We start from the raw sequence: 18,403 nt of genomic DNA, 5'->3' as shown, positions 1-18,403 counted from the left end.
CTGTTAAAAAGCTCAACCAAATAACTCTCCAGAATTGCTTTATCATCAGCAATCTCATTATTTTACACTCTTTGCCATTTCTCACTACTTCTTTTCCTCTCCCTCCAAATTTGTCTCATCGAAACGTTCTACTTCCTTTTCTTCTTCCTCTTCTTCAATTCCTCCAGTTGAAGACAACGTCTTCAGAACTCACCGCCCTCCTGTCCTTCCCTGTGGGGTGGAAACAGTTTGGCATCACCTGGGCCATGAGGGCATATCTGGCTGTGGAGCCCAGCAGAGCCCCACTGACTCCTTGAAGAGGATGACGGGTCCTTTCCTGCAAATCTAGAGATGGTCGTCACCTGCCTTGGCTTGTGCCTACCTCTTCTCACGTAAACCCCTGCGCGTAATTTATTGGCAATGGAAAAAATTCAACTCCATTGAATTTCTGCAGGGTCAAGAATATAAGCCCTTGCTTGGCCATGAGGGCAGCAGTATAGTGAAAAGCAACAGCAACCAACCTCTGCGACACCCCCCCCGGCCAGCCTTGCTCTCCTTAAGCTCCCAGAAAAGGGGTTTGCGGTTGTCTTCAGCATCCCCCAAAGAGTGCGGGTGAAGCGGGGGAGCAGGCTGGGGGCTGTGCAGGGCTCTGGCAGGGCGAGAGGCACACGCAGCCCAGATGCGGTTGAGGCAGGCAGAGGGGATCTGACCACCACAGCCCAGACTGTGACAAGAGAAATTGAAATGTAAATTCTGCACCCTGGCAATAAATTTCACAGGAGCCTAATTTTCCTAGGAATGACGCCTTGGGCAGAGCCTGTGTGGCCCAGAGAGGAGTGGGTTTTAAATTTTCTAGAATTCCCTAATCCGCTTTATCAGCCGCTTCTCCCTAAACTGCTGCTGCTCCCTGAGAGATTTAAAGCCGCAGTGGCTTCTTCAAGGCCTCTTCCTGATTATTATGTTTATTCTCATCCAGTCAAGACAGAGAAACATTAGCATGTGATTTACAGCGTGGGACCAATCGCAGATACCAGCACTCAATATTTGAAATTCAAGCAGTATCCACTTGCAGCAAACTGGTCAGGATCAATCTAGAGATAAAAAGGAGGGCCCTACCTTTATAGAAGGCAGTAGAGATTCATCGTCGACGTCTGTCAGTCTTAGCCTGTCAAGCAAGATGCTGTGCATCGCTCCTGGGAACCAATGCATGTGATGGCACTCACACAGTATCAATACATGCCCCTGTGCTGGATTTAATTCCTTTCTTTCGTTTAGGCTTTTTTTTTTTCTTGCAGCCATCCGCTTTTCCTCTCATGTTTCAAGTCTTTGTATCTATCTGTCAAGCAGGCAGTGGATTCAGGACAGGTTTTCATGCCAAGGCATTCCTTTACCTAATGAAAACAAGTGAATAAAACACAAAAGAAGTACCTTTAAATTAAAAATAGAGACAAAAAACCTGAAGAAAACCAATATCTGAAGGAAATAGAAAAATTCCTATTGAATGGATGAATCTCTATTTATTTATTCTAAGTATGCACTTCTAATTATACCCTAATTAAATATGGAACAAGGGCCATGTGTGGCAGAAGAGAAATATATGCATCTGTGAAGAGTCAAGACAATCCAGATAAACTTCTGATGGCATGACATATTCATGCAGAATAGTCACTTTTCAAAACTAAAATTTTCTCCCAAAGGCCCTCAGTTTGTATTATTAATGACATTTTTCTTAGCCTGCATTACCATTTCCATCTGAGGGGAAAAAAACCAAAAACTTTTCTCAAGTTTGAAAGGACAAAGCGGTCTCAGAGCCATGAACATCAAATGCTTTTTCACAAACCTTTTTGAAGGATTTCATCTGCACGGTTTTGTAAATGGATAGAGTGAGCAGCGCTCCTGGCCTGACACCCTGCGCTGGGGGGTTCAGGGACAAGGTACAGCAAAGTGCCAAACCTGGGGAGGGCGGCGGGGAGGCATGGAAAAGGCATGGAAAAGGCACTTCACTACAGTATGCCGCAACAGCAGCCCCACGCGACAGGGCCCCTTCCAGCCTCTGGGACACCAGTCCCGTTTCACAGTAGCTTTGGTGAAGTGAGTATATTTGGACCCTGATTTAAGTCATGGGTAATGCTGACTGCTAGGAGCTAATTTAAGTCTATACCGAAGAGTTGTGAGGAGCTGGGCCATTGAAGTAGTTTCAATCTGTTCCTCCAGGTTTCTGCTGGCTGCATGGAGCCTTGGATGCCATATCCTAAACGCCTGCCACTGACTAGCTGTCCCTCTTCTCTGTTTAACACGAATATCCTGTAATTGGAGTGTCAAGCTTCTTGCTGCCACCACTGAGGAGGAGGATACGGAGGAGGAACCAGAAGAAATCCGTCTTTGTCGTAATGAATGCATGCAGTTCAGACCAGATTGGGCTGTTCAGATGTTTTATTCCTCCTTTTCATCTCCTTTGTGGAGGCTCAAGCAGTACCAGAACACAGAGATCTCCTTTTAGGGCTTCAAACCCATCAAAGATGTGCTGGGTCCACTGTGCGGGGACACAAGACAGGGAAGCTTTTTTGATGCATCTTTGTAATCTCTATGCTGCTGGCGCTTTTTGCATATCTCGTTGGCTGTCGGTGTGGGGGCACCTGGCAGAGGCTCCCCCCGGGAGATGGGGGCTGGGGAGCCAGTCCAGGCTGCCGTGCCGCTTTGGTGAGGCAGGGCACCTGCCGCTTTGCTCGGGGGGGGGGTGACAAATAGCTGGGTTTACTGCAGTCTCTGGTGCCTAATTGTACAAGGTGGCACAAACTTCAATGCAGTGCCCTCGCAATGAGGCACAGAAAGCACAAGCAGGTGTTTGCTGTGATGCTGTTAATTCATTTACAGAGCTGTTTTTAGGGGTCTGGGCAGTAACTGCCACCGGCTGTACTCCATATGGCCTCTGGCATTTCCCTGCTGTTTCATGGCTAGAGATGAGATCTGTGGTACCCAAAGGCCCTGGGCTTTTTTGCCCCCAAGCTGCTGCTAGCAACAGTTAGGGTCCCTAAAGGAGCAATAAGAGGGCCTTTAGTGCAGAAAAAGCCTTCGTCACAGCTATCTATGCTAGCCGTCCGAAGGGAGGATTGCAAGGTCTGTCGGCCGAGTCGGAGCACCGCAGTAATGCATCCATCCCACTGCCACTACCCCGGTATCGCTTTGGTGATGCACGCAGCTATGCTGCGCTGAGCTGATACTGCCCTGGCCCATCTTGGTGTCACTGTGCATGCCCACCTGCTCTGTTTGTTTTGTTCGCTTTGCCATCCTGATGGATGGATATCAAAGCTTTCTTTGTCACCTTACTCCATTCACCTTCATCTAAAATGGTACCTGTAGCTACGGCTGTCTGTGCCTTCACAAGCCAGCCTTACTGCTCTTCCCACGGTGAGTACCTTCTACTCACTGACTAGCAACAGGAGATTCTAATATTGTTTTGTTGCCTTCCTCAGAAAGAGCTGAAAGTGAATAAATGACACACATGTCCCACTGCTAAAGCTATCGATCAGATGTGTAAAGACTGGACACTCGCAGAGATATGGAGAAATCTGCATCTATTTTCTCGAATCACACTTTCTTTTCTCTTAAATGCAAGATTTACAATTCTTATCTGGGAACCCATTTCAGTATCTGTTATTGCTGAAGTCAAAATTAACACTTGAAATGATCATGAAGTTAATGTTGACCACTTTCCCACAGTTGTTCTGATCAGGCCTTTAAAAATTGGTTAATATTCTCTCATCACTGGTTATATGGAATTTCCTACATCTATTTAAATAAATCTGACTTTTACAAACAAAAGGCAAACTCAAGAATAGACCCTAGTTACCTTGGAGCGATATTCCAGACCTAGCTGAAAAAATACAGGAGTCATTTGTAGTCAGAAATACAAGTTAAGATCAGAACATTTGATTTTTTTTAATACATAGCTAAATAAGATTTCCCGCAGGCTTGAACAAATCATCACTAAATCCACATTTCAATAGAGAGCAGGCAAACTGGACTGGATAACTCTTATGCAGTCTGGAGTATTTTACATCTATTCATCTATTCACTTTTTCACAATGTTGGCCAGAAAATGCTAGAATTCACATGCTAGGGTCCAAAAATAGGAAAGAGTACTAGATAAAAAAGTACTTCCCTGGAAAGCAAGATTTAAAAAATATATTCCATAAAAATTATTCTCTGTAGATGCTCCAGAACATATTAAGCTAGTGGTGTCTAGGTTAAAAATAAACCATTGAAAGAGAGCTTTTATTTGCAACTTGGAGCAGGACTAGCTGTCTTTTTGCATTTAGCTAGTGCCAGTATGCATAAATTATTTTGTGTGTCACTTAATTGCTGAAGGTTTGTACGTAATCACGTTGCAGCATCACTTAATTGCTGAAGGTTTGTACGTAATCGCATTGCAGTTCAAGCCTCTATCCTATGGTAAGGAATTCCTTAAGTAAGGGCTTAAGCGAAGATGTCTTTCTGGTTTCTGCATTAATCTGAATTGAAATAGATGTCACAGGCATTCCTGACCACAGCAAGCCTCAGAAAATAGCCATCAATAGCCTTGGCCTTGTACAGCTGACCCTGTTTGAACTATGATTACCCGTCCAAAATTCACCCAGATTGTATTGGCAACCAGCATGAAGTATGAGCCCAGTCTGCCCGAAAGACTAATAACTTAGCCATGAAGATCGGCTTCATGTGCCGTGTTACTAGAGTCTGCCTTGCAGGTAAGAATGAGCAGTAATTTCCACAGGGAGTCAGAAAATTAATACAGCCCTGAAATGCACACCAAATTGCCTTTGTATTTAGTTGCCTCCCAACATGCTAGTTATAAGATGGTAACAGCACCAAAGGTTTTTGTATTGGCTTGACTTCTTCATCCACAGGGATGCTACAAAGGTGATGAAAGACACCCAAGTCTTTTCCTGAAATGACAAAGGACTGCAGAGCACTGTCGTGCCTCCTCATGTTTACCTTGAGCTTTGCTGTATGTCTCCATTCATCCTACCTCACAACCATCCAAACTCTGCCCGTGCCACTGAAGGATTGGTTCATATTGAGCCAGCACTGGGTAACACTGTCCATATGTGTGATTAAATCTCTCTGCCAGTGGGCAAGGGTTGTACCAGCAGCCTTCTCAAGAGACGGTAAAAGCCATAGTAACAGCCAGGGCACACGCATGATAATAATGAGCGTTTATTTCCATATATATTTGCAAGGTTGCCTTTACTGAAGTCCAACCACAGCTCAGTCCTTCACACGCTCTTGCTCTCTCCCCACCCCTCTGCTTTTGGTTATTCAGACTCCTACAGACGACCACAGAGGAAATGCAGGGTGTTTGCAGGATCTGCTGGGTGAATGGTGAACCCCAAGCAAACACACTGTTTATTCAGAAATATTTCAGGCTCTTTTCAGGAGCCAAGAGAATACTGATTTCTGATCGTGCTTACCTCTTAAAGGGGAGCACGCAATTCTCAGCGGTAACTTTCCATTTCAATGGCTACTGAAAGAAATCTGTTTTGGGAATTGCCTTTCCTTATTTGTGTAAAAATCCTTTTATGCCATTAAGACGCTTTGCAAAGAGAAACAAGATCTAGGGGCTTGTCGAGGCACAGTTTTCACTACCCAGTAGAGTTAGTCTCATTAAAATGGACCTCGTCTCCTCGCTGCTCCTGCACATACTGTCAGTTTATCACAGATCATCTGACATCTCTAAAATGGAAAGCATGACGTAAAGCAGGAAAAAGAGCTTGAGACTGAAAAAAACCGAAACAAAAATTACAAAGACTTTGTAGAAATGGCTCGCAGGAAAAGATGCCTGTATATAAACTTGTCAAGTCTTCAGGGCGCCTGAGCGCCAGCCACAGGGAACAATAAGCATTTAGGGCTGTGCACCACTCTCTGCCCTCACCCAGCTCTGCAAGGAGCAATGCACTCTCCTGGAGCCGTGCACACAGGAGTAACCTTCTTAGGAAAGCCCTTCCCCAAAAAACCCATCCAGGGACACCTCCCTGCCTCCCTGCAGCCCAAAGAGTGCAGATACAGGGGCTGCAACTGGCAGGGGCTGTCCACCCGCCCTCCTGCCCAGACCCTGCACCAACATAAGGCAGGCCAGTTTGGGTCTTTCGGGCAGTTCCCGAAGGCGGTGGGCTTGAATGTTGGTTTACCCTTGAGTTTTGGGCTGGGAGCTAGGAAACAGCAGAAGCTGATGAAAGAAGACAAAAAAAGTGCTCTGAGACCTCCTCCAGGTCAATGAGGAGTGCGAATCCTGCACTCTGCCTGACAAAAGGCAACAACCGGAAAATTACCAGGGGACAGAGGGGACACTGAGAAACCCTCAAGACAGGGAGCGGTGCGGCTGCGGGAAGCACAGCGGGCGAGGGCGGTCAGGGGGAACCACCTTGCCTGCCGGGGAAATAAAATCCCCTTTGCCCCTCACATGGATTGGGATGTGACAGCTCCCGACAAAGAGCTGCCGCCGCCTTTTCTGAAGCTGGAGGGCAAAGCCTCAACAGGAGATGGTGCCGCGCTCAAGTGGGCCCGGCGAGGGGAGTCCTTGGTTGATGGGCGAGGATGGCCAGACGCTGCAGGGAGCTGCTGGCCTCCGAGGTGGCCTCGCTGAGGACCACTCCCTCCCTTCCCAAGGACTGAATTGCCCCCAGAGGGGGCTTGCTGTGGGAGATGTAAATTCTCCTGTTGGTTTCTGTGTGACGGCAGTAAATTCTTTTATTGCTCCTTAAGCCGAATTTTCCACGGTCAGTTTTCCTAGGAGACTATTTTTGCATGCATTTCCTCATCGCCTGGACAAGACCAAGACAAATTTGAAGCCAGACCATTGCAATAACTCAGCTCCACACAACAAGCCTGGTTCAGTAGCAGTGGGGAAAACAAACAGTCCGGGGATTGATGAGAAGAGAGATTTAAATGGTGAAGTATCTTACACTGGCTGGGGATTCAGTGGGTTTGCAATATAAACTGGCAGAGACTGGAAGGCAGGTGGGGGAAATGGAGGCGACAGCAAGAAAAGAGGCTGTGGCACAAAGCAGTCCCTTTGTATAGGTATATGTATATGTATATATGAACGTATGTTGAATACTTAGATTAAAACCCCCTCTTATCCAGTATGTTAAATGCACAAGTGTTTAACTTGAACCCAAGACTACCTCCAACAGTCCCTCTTCTCCCCCAGATATGTTTGTGCCAGGCAGTCCAACTGGAAAAACAAACTACAAAAAAGAAAACTAAGCCCAAATCAGCAAAAGCAGTACAGAAAGGCTTTCTTATAAAGCACCATTCAAGGGCCCTCTCTTTGAATACACAGGGGTATGGTGTGTGCTTCCCCTGGGGGATTTGCCTCATCTCCCCCCCCCCCCCCCCAGCAGCCTTTGACACCAGGAAAGCAGTTTCCCAGCAGGAGCAGCACGGCCTTGCCTGTGCTGACCCACCGACTCCCCATCAGCGGCACCGTGCGCTGCCTTCACCGGCAAAGCACCCAAACAGGGAGCTAAGGTGGATCTTAAAGAGAGAAAAATAGCCACAGCTGGAGGATGAACACTGAACTAACAAAATCTACAGGCAAAACCCTGCGGGGAGGTGTCGCTTTTGCTGTGTTTCCCACACCGTAGAGGTGACATCGGTTAACGTGTTAAAATGGCTAATGCGTCATTAAAGAAAAATGGGATCAAAATGAAGGATGCTGGATGCGGGAGGTGAGCCCTTTAAATTCCCAGCTGTAAATGCCGGGTTTGTGAATAAGCCACTGCTGCCAGGTACTTTGGAGGAAAAGCCTAGCTAATAATTGGAGAAAATGGCATGGCACAAAACTCTCCGAGCACTTGGCCTGGAGGCTGTGTGTCCATTAGAGGAAATCAGAAAGTCAAAACAGACACTGTGTAATTTCTCTGTACTTGCATTAACCATATCCCCAACACTCGCAGTGTGGTTCACTTTAGTATAATAAAGCACTTTATTCCACCCCATCACAGCTAAGTGTCCTCATCAGATGGAGTATCACAGTGGCTAGAATTCACTTTTCCATTAAGGAGATTGTGCATCTTGCTAAGACATTAGTCTATATCTCTGGCAATACTTTGATTATTTTTAAGAGGGTATAACTAGCTGATAAACAACCCCCCTCCCAGCCCCAGAGGAACTTTTAACTTAGTAAAAACCAAAAATCTTTTTATTTCTACTATTTGGGAACTTCCTTGGTAAAATATTTTGTCTAAATTGCAATCTGTTAATCCAGTTGTTTCACTGCACAGCAAGTTGTTCCTTTCTAGGTACCAGAACTGTTTTCTTTGTGATGTTTTATTGCATTGACTCTTTGGAGCCACTAAAATCAACAGAGCTGGCAAAGTATGGGGCTCCACTTTTTTGACTTGGAGCAACTACCTGAAGGTTGGGCAAAGAAAAGACTGAACCAGACTCTTCCCAGAGGTGCAGCAGGATAGGGGAAGTGGCAATGGATGCAAGCTGGCATACAGGATATTCAGATTAGATATTAGCAAAAGAAAATTTCACAAGAAGGACAGTCAAAATACTGGAGCAGGAGCCCACAGAGGCTGTGGTCTCTATCCTCAGCAAAACTGAAACTCCATCTGGACAAGGCTTTGCACAACCTGATTTAATTGGCGCTGCTTCGCACGGGGGTTGCCCTACATGACCCCCGAGGTTTCTCCTAGCCTAAATTATTCTGCAATTCTGTGATCAACACAGAGATTAAGAGAAGCGGGAAGGCAGCATAGGCAATTTTACAAGCTCTTCATATTCACCATATGCCAGAGCCAGCCAAGACCAAGTTGGATCCCCAAACATCCTACACTGATAGCCTCTACCGAAGTGTGTATCCATGCCTGGGAGCCACACCAGCCACTGGGAGGGTGGCTGAGTAAGAGCATCCCTTCTCCACGTTTGGGAGGCTGGGAGGGCTGAGAGCTTTTTAAGCATTTGTTGTACACATGCGCATTGCCACGTGCCCTATGGAGCATCATATGGGATGTCTGTCCAGTGTGGTGCTGAGGGCTCTTTGGCTGAAAAGTCCTGAGGTTAGTGTCACAGAGCCAAATTGTGCTCTCAGGTCTGCTGCAACCACTCTGAGGTTTGACCAGATTGGTATAGCTGAGACCACAATTAATAATGGAGATTTTTGCAATTCTTTGAACTGTTAGAAATTTCTGCTTGCCTTTTAATCCTTGAAGTCATTTTAACTCCTTGCTGACATATTTACATATTGGGGTTTTATATATATATATCTGTAGAAGCATTAAAACAATATACAGGTGCCTGTTAATGTTATAATATAATACCATTGATAAGCAAGAGCTACTCCGAGGCCACCTTAAGCCCTGCTGAAACTTAAATGCCAGGTTGTTATTGTGGCATGTTTACTCTCACTTCTAGCTGCATTTTACTGTTTGGCTCCCTAAATCTCAGCAGGGGAAGGACAGCTTAACTCCCTTGAAGACCATGCTGCTCTGAAATGATGACTGTTGCTGTGGGGGAAGGGGTTGCACTCTGTGCAACATGATTTGTAGGACCCTCTATAAATCATTTACCAGCATGCCTTCACTGCAAGCCACAGGCTTACAATTTGTGGGGCTTTAAGAAATGTAAGCGATAACAACACGCAAAGGACAAAAAAACGAATGAAGAGACGGACATCTCTAAAACCCTTGCCTGGAAAACCAAAAGCCTTTATTAAAGTCATAAGGACAAGCACTGAAAGCATTTTAATGGGTGAGTGCCTTACTGCGCCGCCACCACGTGTTATACAAATAGCTGCTTCGTGGCTTCAGAGGCAGACGGGGAGGGGGGCTTGGCCAGTCCTATGAGAGTCGTGCGGCTGCGACCCTCGTGTCTCCCTCTTGAAGTCCTTAATAAATCACCCTGCCATGCTTATAAAGTGGAGTTGAGCATCAAAGCAAAGGCCTGAGCATGCAAACCCGATTGGAAAAACAAGAGATTTTAAAAGGGGAGGGCAATACCTTCCATTTCTGTCACAGAGCAACACCAGTGCGTGGTTGAGGACAACACCAGAGCAACCTCTGGGGACCTAACGTGGAGGCATTACGTTTTTCTTACTGCTGGAGGAGCTTCCTGGCATCATTCTTATGCCAAATGGAAGTGCTGATACAGATTTTAAGTGATAATTAATGTCAGTCAGCATTATTATAAATAGAAACCCTGTCTCAAAAAATGTTTCTCTTTTTGACGATGGATTTGGTGATACAGCTATCTTCCTTCCATTGTCAGGTGCTTCACTTTGTACCATACAGCATGGTGATTAAAAAAATCAGCACTCCACAATATCAGTAAAGATTGCATTAAATGGATGAAGAACTGAGGTATTTTTGAGTGGGATTCAAACGGAGATGTTTCCACTGCAGGTCAGAAGTGACCAAGACGTTGAAGTAATTTTCCACCCAAAACTGTTCATGAAATCTGAAAGAAGTGACAGGTAGCAACAGTTCTGTCACAAGGATGGGGCCAAAAGCACCATATATGTTGGTGGAGCCAAGGAGTTAATTTTTCCTATTTAATTGCCTGAAGGAGACAGGCCTGTGGGGGGGGTAATTTTATGATCTTCCATGGACCACAGTCCTTTCCCAGGGCACATCTGCTGTGGAGCTGGGACAGGAGGCACTAGATCAGCATCTGTTGTGTTTTAACCCCAGCCAGCAAAATGGACTGTTGTGGTTTAACCCCAGCCAGCAACTAAGCACCACGCAGCCGCTCACTCACTCCCCACCACCCAGTGGGATGGGGGAGAAAATTGGGAAAAGAAGTAAAACTCCTGGGTTGAGATAAGAATGTTTTAATAGAACAGAAAAGAAGAAACTAATAATGATAATGATAACACTAATAAAATGACAACAGCAATAATAAAAGGATTGGGATGTACAAATGATGCGCAGTGCAATTGCTCACCACCCGCCGATCAACACCCAGCCAGTCTCCGAGCAGTGATTCCCCCTGCCCCCGCTCCCCCCAGTTCCTATACTAGATGTGACATCAGATGGTATGGAATACCCCTTTGGCCGGTTTGGGTCAGGTGCCCTGGCTGTGTCCTGTGCCAACTTCTTGTGCCCCTCCAGCTTTCTCGCTGGCCGGGCATGTGAAGCTGAAAAATCCTTGACTTTAGACTAAACACTGCTGAGCAACAACTGAAAACATCAGCGTTATCAACATTCTTCGCATACTGAACTCAAAACATAGCACTGTACCAGCTACTAGGAAGACAGTTAACTCTATCCCAGCTGAAACCAGGACAGCATCCTATCCTGGATGCTAGCCATCTCTCTAAAAGTCCCTCGGAGAAACTGTAATATCATCTGGAAGATGGTGCAACATTTGGCAAGGTAGGCTTACTCAAACAAATTGCATCTAAATACAGGCAGGTATAAAGGCTAGGCAGTGGAGTGGAAGCCACTCCTGGAAATGGGCAGCAGGGTAATCCCACAATAATGGCAAAGGGTTTAAGGTCACAGTGGACAAGCAACCGAAGACAGGTTGCCAGGGTAAAGCCACACTAAAAAGAGGAAAAATAATTCCTATATACAAAGAGGGCAATGTGAGCAGATTTAGGCACAGGCGTTTTAGGTTGTATGTAGTCTAGCTGAGGCCAGTTCCTGACAACATGCTCAGCTCCAGAGTTCATCTTTTTTAATAAAGGTGTAGCAAGATTGGTGGCTGCACAGAAAAAAAAGCCACAGCAAGTGCCACAAAAATGGTTTAAGAGCTGAAGAAAGTGCTTTAGAGTGAGAAATGTAGAGAGCACTATCTGTTTAGCTTATGAAAAAGAAGACCAAGAGGTGGCTTGATTACAATGTACTATATTACCTTCATGAAACAGCGGGAACCGTGAAGTTCTTTAATGTAGGAAATAACAAGATTCAGTAGCTGGAAGCTTGAGACAGACAAATCTGAGATGGTAGGAATGCATTTTTAAGCAGGGTGAAAAGCTCTGAACAAGGTATTGATGGACGTAATGAATCCTCCACCTCATGGTGTCTTCTGATCAGGTTATACAGCCTCACCAAGCAGAAGTCATGTTTTTGTCAAACACGTCGTTGCCATCTCCCTCATTTTCATGAAAGTCATCCTTTAGCATTACTAATGGCTGAGACTATGTGGCAGTAAAGAGAAGGGAAAAACAGAAGGGCCCAGAAATTATTGCTCAGAATATTTTTAAATACCTAGTAATTGCAGCAGATTTTAAATATTTGAAGAAAGTAGTTTGCACAAAACCTCTGCTCTGCATTCTTTCAAAGAAACTCCTGGCTTGCAAGCTTCTTCCTTTCTTTTACTTGCAGAAAAGTTGGCAGAAACACACGAACATTTAACAGGTTTTTCCCAGTGCTGCATCTATTGATGGCAAAGACTGCGAGATTCAAATGCCCTAGGAAGGCTGTCAAGAGCTATGGGCACCAGGCAGTGACAGCAGACTTACAAACCAAAAGCAGGCTACCTACAAGCATGGGTGATAGCTACTCTAATACACCATCCATACAGACCTTAGCCCAGGTAAGACTCAAGGGAACATTTCCTCCTGCATTTATGCCAGCATTAATGCTACAAATTTTGTTTTCCCTTGTCCAAGATGTTGAAGATACAGAAGCTGATCCTGCCTGTGGGATACAAGATTCTCTTTTCAGGAAATAATACCTAGAGATTGATCAAAGTCATCAATAGTCAGTGGATAAAATGGGAGCTGTGGATGCTGGCTCATATTAACTTACTTCCATTTGAGTGCCTGCTACTGATTTTGAAGTGCCTAAACTGAAGACACTAGAGACTGAAAATGTTGCCTAACTGCCTCCAGCTGTGCTTGATCTCCATGTCCCAGAGGAGTAAAGAAAGCAATAACAACTAATACTGGTCAGGAACTGCAACATGCCCCTGGTGACAATGCACAGGGAGTAAGCAAAGCAGAGTAGGAAGCTGTTCCCCCATCCCACCATAACAACTCCCATATGCAAGAACACTTTTTGCACCATTTTCAGAGCAATTATGGAATTTATTCTGAAGGTGTAGCAGAAGCCACAGAGTGCTGGGTGGGAAAAACACGGGAAAGACAAATTATAATGTAAACAGCTGGGGAAGAGACTGATAAAAGTGCCGGAGCAGCAAACTAATGCTCAGGGACACCCTGCCTTGGGTTCTGCGATAGGAGATGAACATTTGGGACTGAGGCATTTGAACTTCCTACTCAGATTCCTGCAGCCAGCCTGAGTTTGCTGACATGATTAAGGATTGACTGTGCCCATATGAATTTAAATTGATTTCTCATTGCAGCATGAATCCTTCCTTCCCTCCCTCTCTCCCTCCCTCCCTCCCTGCAAGAGAAGGCACAGCAGCTGAAGTCACCTTTACAAGTCATGCTGACATGGGAGAAAGAGGCTTATGAGATAATGAGCAAATATTTTTTAATTAGGTGGTGAACTGAGGATTTCCCCTGTTTTCTGATCCAGATCCTGTCTGGCAGAAGCAAAAGGAGAAGGAGGAGGCAGGACAAGGATGGGCTGGGAGAGCGCTGCAGCAAACGGGATTTCCACCAAACGGCTTTGCTCCTACTGTGAGCCCTGATCTCCCGCAGCTGGGTCTCCTTCTTGTGCTGGTACACACAATTTTTGTTTTCCCCAGTCTCCTGCAATGAGTGTTCACTTACAAATCCCATAGGCACAACTCTGGAGGCCTCCTAGTTTCCAAAGGAGAAATGAGCCAGGTGAACCACGAATTCACTCTGTGGGTGCCAGGGGCTGTTTTCTGACTTGTTTTCTTTTATTGTTAGCCTCTTTCAACCCTCTAATGTCATCGATGCTTTAGAAAAGTGCCTCGAATCTGCAAGCAACAACATTTGCTTGACTATCAGCATTCCCCATCAATAATGAAACTAAAAACATAGCTTAATATATTGAGAACAAGGCTAGAGCAGCTGGCAGTGCCGCACAAATCTGGCACTCTGGCTGCTGAGTTTATTAGACATTTTATAGTCCTGGGAACTAAAGATAATGGATCCCGTTCCCATATGCTGCATCAACAAGAGCTGGGACTTCGTCGTGCCATTGATCTATGAGGCAGCAGTGAATACGACCCAGACACAAATACTAAAATGAATCAATCCTAAGCTGTTAAAGAGACACCAAGAAGCACTTTCCAGTTTTCAGTTCTTGCTTTCTAATCTCCATTCCATGAAATACTCTCCCAAGGGCTCTTAAATACAACAGTTTGCTGCAGACTTTGGGATCAGGTTGAGAGGAATTGCCCCTGTGGCTCAGAGAACAGAGCTGAAATTTAGACCCCATTACCCTTAGTAGGCACTTGTGAGCTCCACCCATTCCCCATGCAGCAAAAGGCTTTTTGGGGGTACTTTCATTTTTAAAAAGTGCTGCATGATTATGTTCATACAAGTGTCCAAAGCAATGTTCCCTGTAGCATTTGTGAAGTTCTTCTCCCTGGATGACTGGAAAACAAACTTTGATTTGTTTCCAAGTACAGAAAACTCTTAAGTATCTGCAGCCCAGAGAATAACTTACACCTATTTAAAAAAAAGAAAAGAAATAGGCTTTAGTCTGAACCTGACTGATAGTGAGTACCATTCAGGCGCTAACATTCGCAACTTCAGAAACAATGACAGCTTCCGATTTTAGCATGTGAAGGTACCATGGTTGCTGCAGTCTCAATTCAATTTCTATTGCATCTACATCAATGATGTGCTCTATTTTAGCCATTTAAAATACATCATACTCAATACCAACAAATCATTTTAAAGCAAGCATGCAACAAGAAATAAAAACTTTAAAATAGCAGCCTCTAGACTGGCACCTACAAACATAAAACAAAGACAAGAGAAAAATGCCATGATATAAAACCAGTTTCCAAAGCAAGGAGAGACTGCCTGGCTACATACACAAAATGAAAGTTTCGCCAAGACGTTATCAGATGAAATAGTTTGGAGAGGTCCTACTCAAATGCAGAGATATGAAAAGCAAAGACAATCAGCTCTCTTCTCCTGATTACGGATGCCAAGTGGATCTGATGACGGCCTCAGGCACTTTCATGGCTCCATATGCCCCAAATCTCTGCAAAATCACATCAAGTGGCATTTGGTATTTAACCTTGCTGTGCCCTTATGGCAAGAAATAATGCTACTTGGGTACAAGGGCTCCACAAAATAGTGAGGGCTTTTCAGTAATTAATATCAAGTAAATAAAAAGCTGGATAGAGAACTAAAAAAGAGACTAATGCATTCATTAGTGTAATTCACTGATGAAAAATCCCCACTGGTAGATTACTTCATCCTATATGTATCTGGATGGACAGGAAAATAATGAGTCTCTTAGATATATGGAGAATCTCTCACCTGGGAGAAGACCCGGTTGCTTTGCACCTTGAATCATTCTGGTCATTTGGAGAGTGAAACACAACAGCTGTTTGACAACACACCCAAGTTTACAACCTGAGGTAGAAGCAATGTAATTATTTTGAGAGGAGTTAGACTGCTAATGTTAGTACATGGATTTATGAGACGAGTTACTCAATGACTCTATGAAATCCAGACTTAGCTTGCAGGAGCAAAGCAGAAAAAGTCTACCCACCTGCATAGGCTCACTGGGTGCAGGGAAGGACTCAAGCTTTGCATGATTTATTACTCATGTGGCAGACAGTTTATCAGCACTAATCAAGAAAAATGCTTTTTAGTTTTCAATACTAAAGCTTAACAGGAAAGCAGTCTGTTAGGATGCTCCTTGGTAGGTATACTTAGCTGTTTGAACTGTTGACTCAAAAGAATACAAATAAAAACTAATTTAGGTGCAAGGAATACAAAGACTGGTTTTGGTAAAATTCTGTTGCCTCCAAAAGAACTCACCTGAAGATAACAGTATAAGATGATGAGTTGATGAAATTGTTCAAGAGAAGTTAGCAGACTTCTGATTGAAGTCTCTAACAGGGTCGAGACTGTGACTGACATATGCAAAACCTTACGTAAAGAGCTCAAAGGGTCCCTGTTGAGGTTAAAAAGATCCCAAAATGATTCTGTTACCCTTTTACTAGGCTCTCTCAATGGCTTATTTGAAAATCATGCTTTTTAATATTTTTCTAAAAGAGCTTTCTTTTTAAACAGTAATTTTAAACATAGCAGTTATCTAAACACCTGAAGCCCAAAACACTGTTCCCATCACACAACTGTACTGCACACCCAAAGATGTAGATGCAGTCAAAAACCTATGCCCTAACTATAGGCTAGCCACTTACGCCAGGAAAACCTCGCGTGCTGAAGTGGGAGGTGAGCATCGCACTGCACAGTCTGGTGTCTAAGGTGAAGGGCATCAGATGAGCAGAGTTTTAGCCCTAACTCTGCTACTCACACATGGCTGTCAACCAGCTGACCGGACAATTAGGCACTCAGTGCTGCCACGCACTGGGGTTGGAGGGATTTGGGTTTATGTGTGAGCAATGCCCATGGCAGAGAGTGCAACGTGCAGAGACAGGAACCAGCTGCAGCCCAGAAAGGGAAAACTGGAGAAAGAACATGACACACTGGGAACTGCAGTAACTCTTTTGTCCAAATACTGCTAAAATAAAAAGCTTCACAAAGCCCAGACAAGAGATCTAGTCTGGCTCCTGCAAAACAAACATTTTTCAATTATTTAAGAGATTTGCATGGAATTGTTTTCCTGCCGGGTTTTCCTTTGCCCCTGTCCTCGCCCCACAAGGAGAGGAAAGGGCAAGCCGGTGGGCCAGCCATCCACGCGACTCCACGTGACTGTGGCTCCTGCGGCCCCATCGCACAGCCCTCTTGCCTTCGTCCTGGCTCAGTCCCTCAGTCTTTCTTCATTAAGTGAATGATTTAATCTTAACAACTCACTAGCTCAGCAACTCCTAACCAGCGCAACGAGCTCCCTCCCTGCTGGTACCTGCTGCCTCGAAGGCAAAGCAATAAAGCACAGCCTGGCTGGCTTGGTGTCCCCCTTTTTACCCAGGCAGGTTTAACCTCTCTTCTCTGCTCAGCAGGTCTTCCCAGCTGCTGAAACCTCTTACCAGCCCCGCTGCCCGGCTGAGCAGACAGCTCAGTACGTGGGACCAAGCTGGACGGCTGCCCTTTCACCTGCTCCTGCCCGAAAAGTGTGCTGCACCTCGGGAGCCTCGAGACGGCGTTCAGACCTACTGACCCCTGCGCAGCCCCAGAAGGACAAAGGGTGAAATAAGACTCTGTTAACAAGAGACAGCACGCCACAGAAGGGAAGGCCGGCGGAGCCTGGACAGCTATGGGGGGACGGATCCTGGCCACGGAAGCAATGGAGCTGCTAAGACCATGCTGCGCCTCAACAGCGCAGCTTAGTCCGCTCCAGTCCTACCATAATCCCCATGTTGAAGTGCGCAAGCCATGAATTAAACCCAGGAAGTAATTAAACATCATCTACTTTAACAGCCACTAGCAGGAAAATAAATAAGACATCCCAACAGAGGAAGATAGAGTAATTTCACGTTTATGCTTCCAAGGGAAAAGGGAATTTGAAACAAACAAACCACCTTTTTTTTCCTGCAGAAAGAGAAACTCAACTGCCTGTCAAAGCGGGACCATAGCGACACCGAGGGCTCTGCGCAAAATTCTTCTGTTTGCTTCTGCATTTGATTAGCTGCCTGCGTTATGTGTTTTAATTTCCTGCCGTTGAAGCGCAGTGCTGTCATGGTGATAGATGCTATAGAAATGAATAAAATAAATAAATAAAAGTTCAGAACACTTTTGACCAAGTCTGCGCTAATTAGCACGTAAGACAAAGAGACAAATATTTTCTGGGATTTGTGTCAACCATATCCAGAGTCCTCCCCTGCTTCTCAGACATCAGTGAAACCCTTTCTAGAAATGGAAATAAAGAAAGGCAGCAGATGGTGCTGGGAATACTCTGAGTAAGATGTCTCCATTCAGAGCCAGTTATTAGTAGTAAACCATCCAGTTAACAGGCACTGTGAAGCAGCGAATATTTAATGTGATGGTAGTAGAAGAGCAAGGAAAGCAATATTGCAAAATGACTGGTGAAGGGCTAACCAGAAACCATTCCGAGCTTGTGTGGGTGGCACGCTCCACCTGTGATGGGAAAAGCTGATCTAGCGGGAATGGATGGAAGTGGGAGGGGAAGGAGAAGGGGGCTATCTGTCACACCGGACAGGGCAGAAACATGGGAGGACAGAGATTAATCTTGTTAACATAGTTTATAACACCAGAACAAATGGTGCAGCAGCATTCATCTCCACTTTTGGACTTTTTAAAAGAAATCAAAATAGCAATAACTGTAATTAGCACAGGGTTCCACTAAAAGCATTCGAAGAGTTTTACAGGCATAAAACAAAGACTGCCTGTACTTTCAAAGTGAGGAAAAGACTTCTCTGATTGACAGCGGGA

The 18,403-nt window shown here is 45.0% G+C and overlaps 1 protein-coding gene across 1 annotated transcript in view; it reads right to left on the bottom strand.

The window, feature by feature from the left end:
• Positions 1 to 446: 446 nt before the first annotated feature.
• The window catches only part of CXXC4 (CXXC finger protein 4), a 111,207-nt gene continuing 93,250 nt past the window's right edge, over positions 447 to 18,403 (bottom strand). Inside the window, exon 3 of the mRNA XM_069783437.1 lies at positions 447 to 1,370. Coding sequence (XP_069639538.1) covers positions 1,251 to 1,370 — 120 coding nt within the window. The 3' untranslated portion in view covers positions 447 to 1,250. The remainder of the gene's footprint in view (positions 1,371 to 18,403) is intronic.

Source organism: Haliaeetus albicilla, chromosome 1 (genome assembly GCF_947461875.1).
Source record: "Haliaeetus albicilla chromosome 1, bHalAlb1.1, whole genome shotgun sequence".
Classification (NCBI taxonomy): Eukaryota; Metazoa; Chordata; class Aves; order Accipitriformes; family Accipitridae; genus Haliaeetus; species Haliaeetus albicilla.
This window is presented reverse-complemented; position numbering and strand designations above follow the sequence as displayed.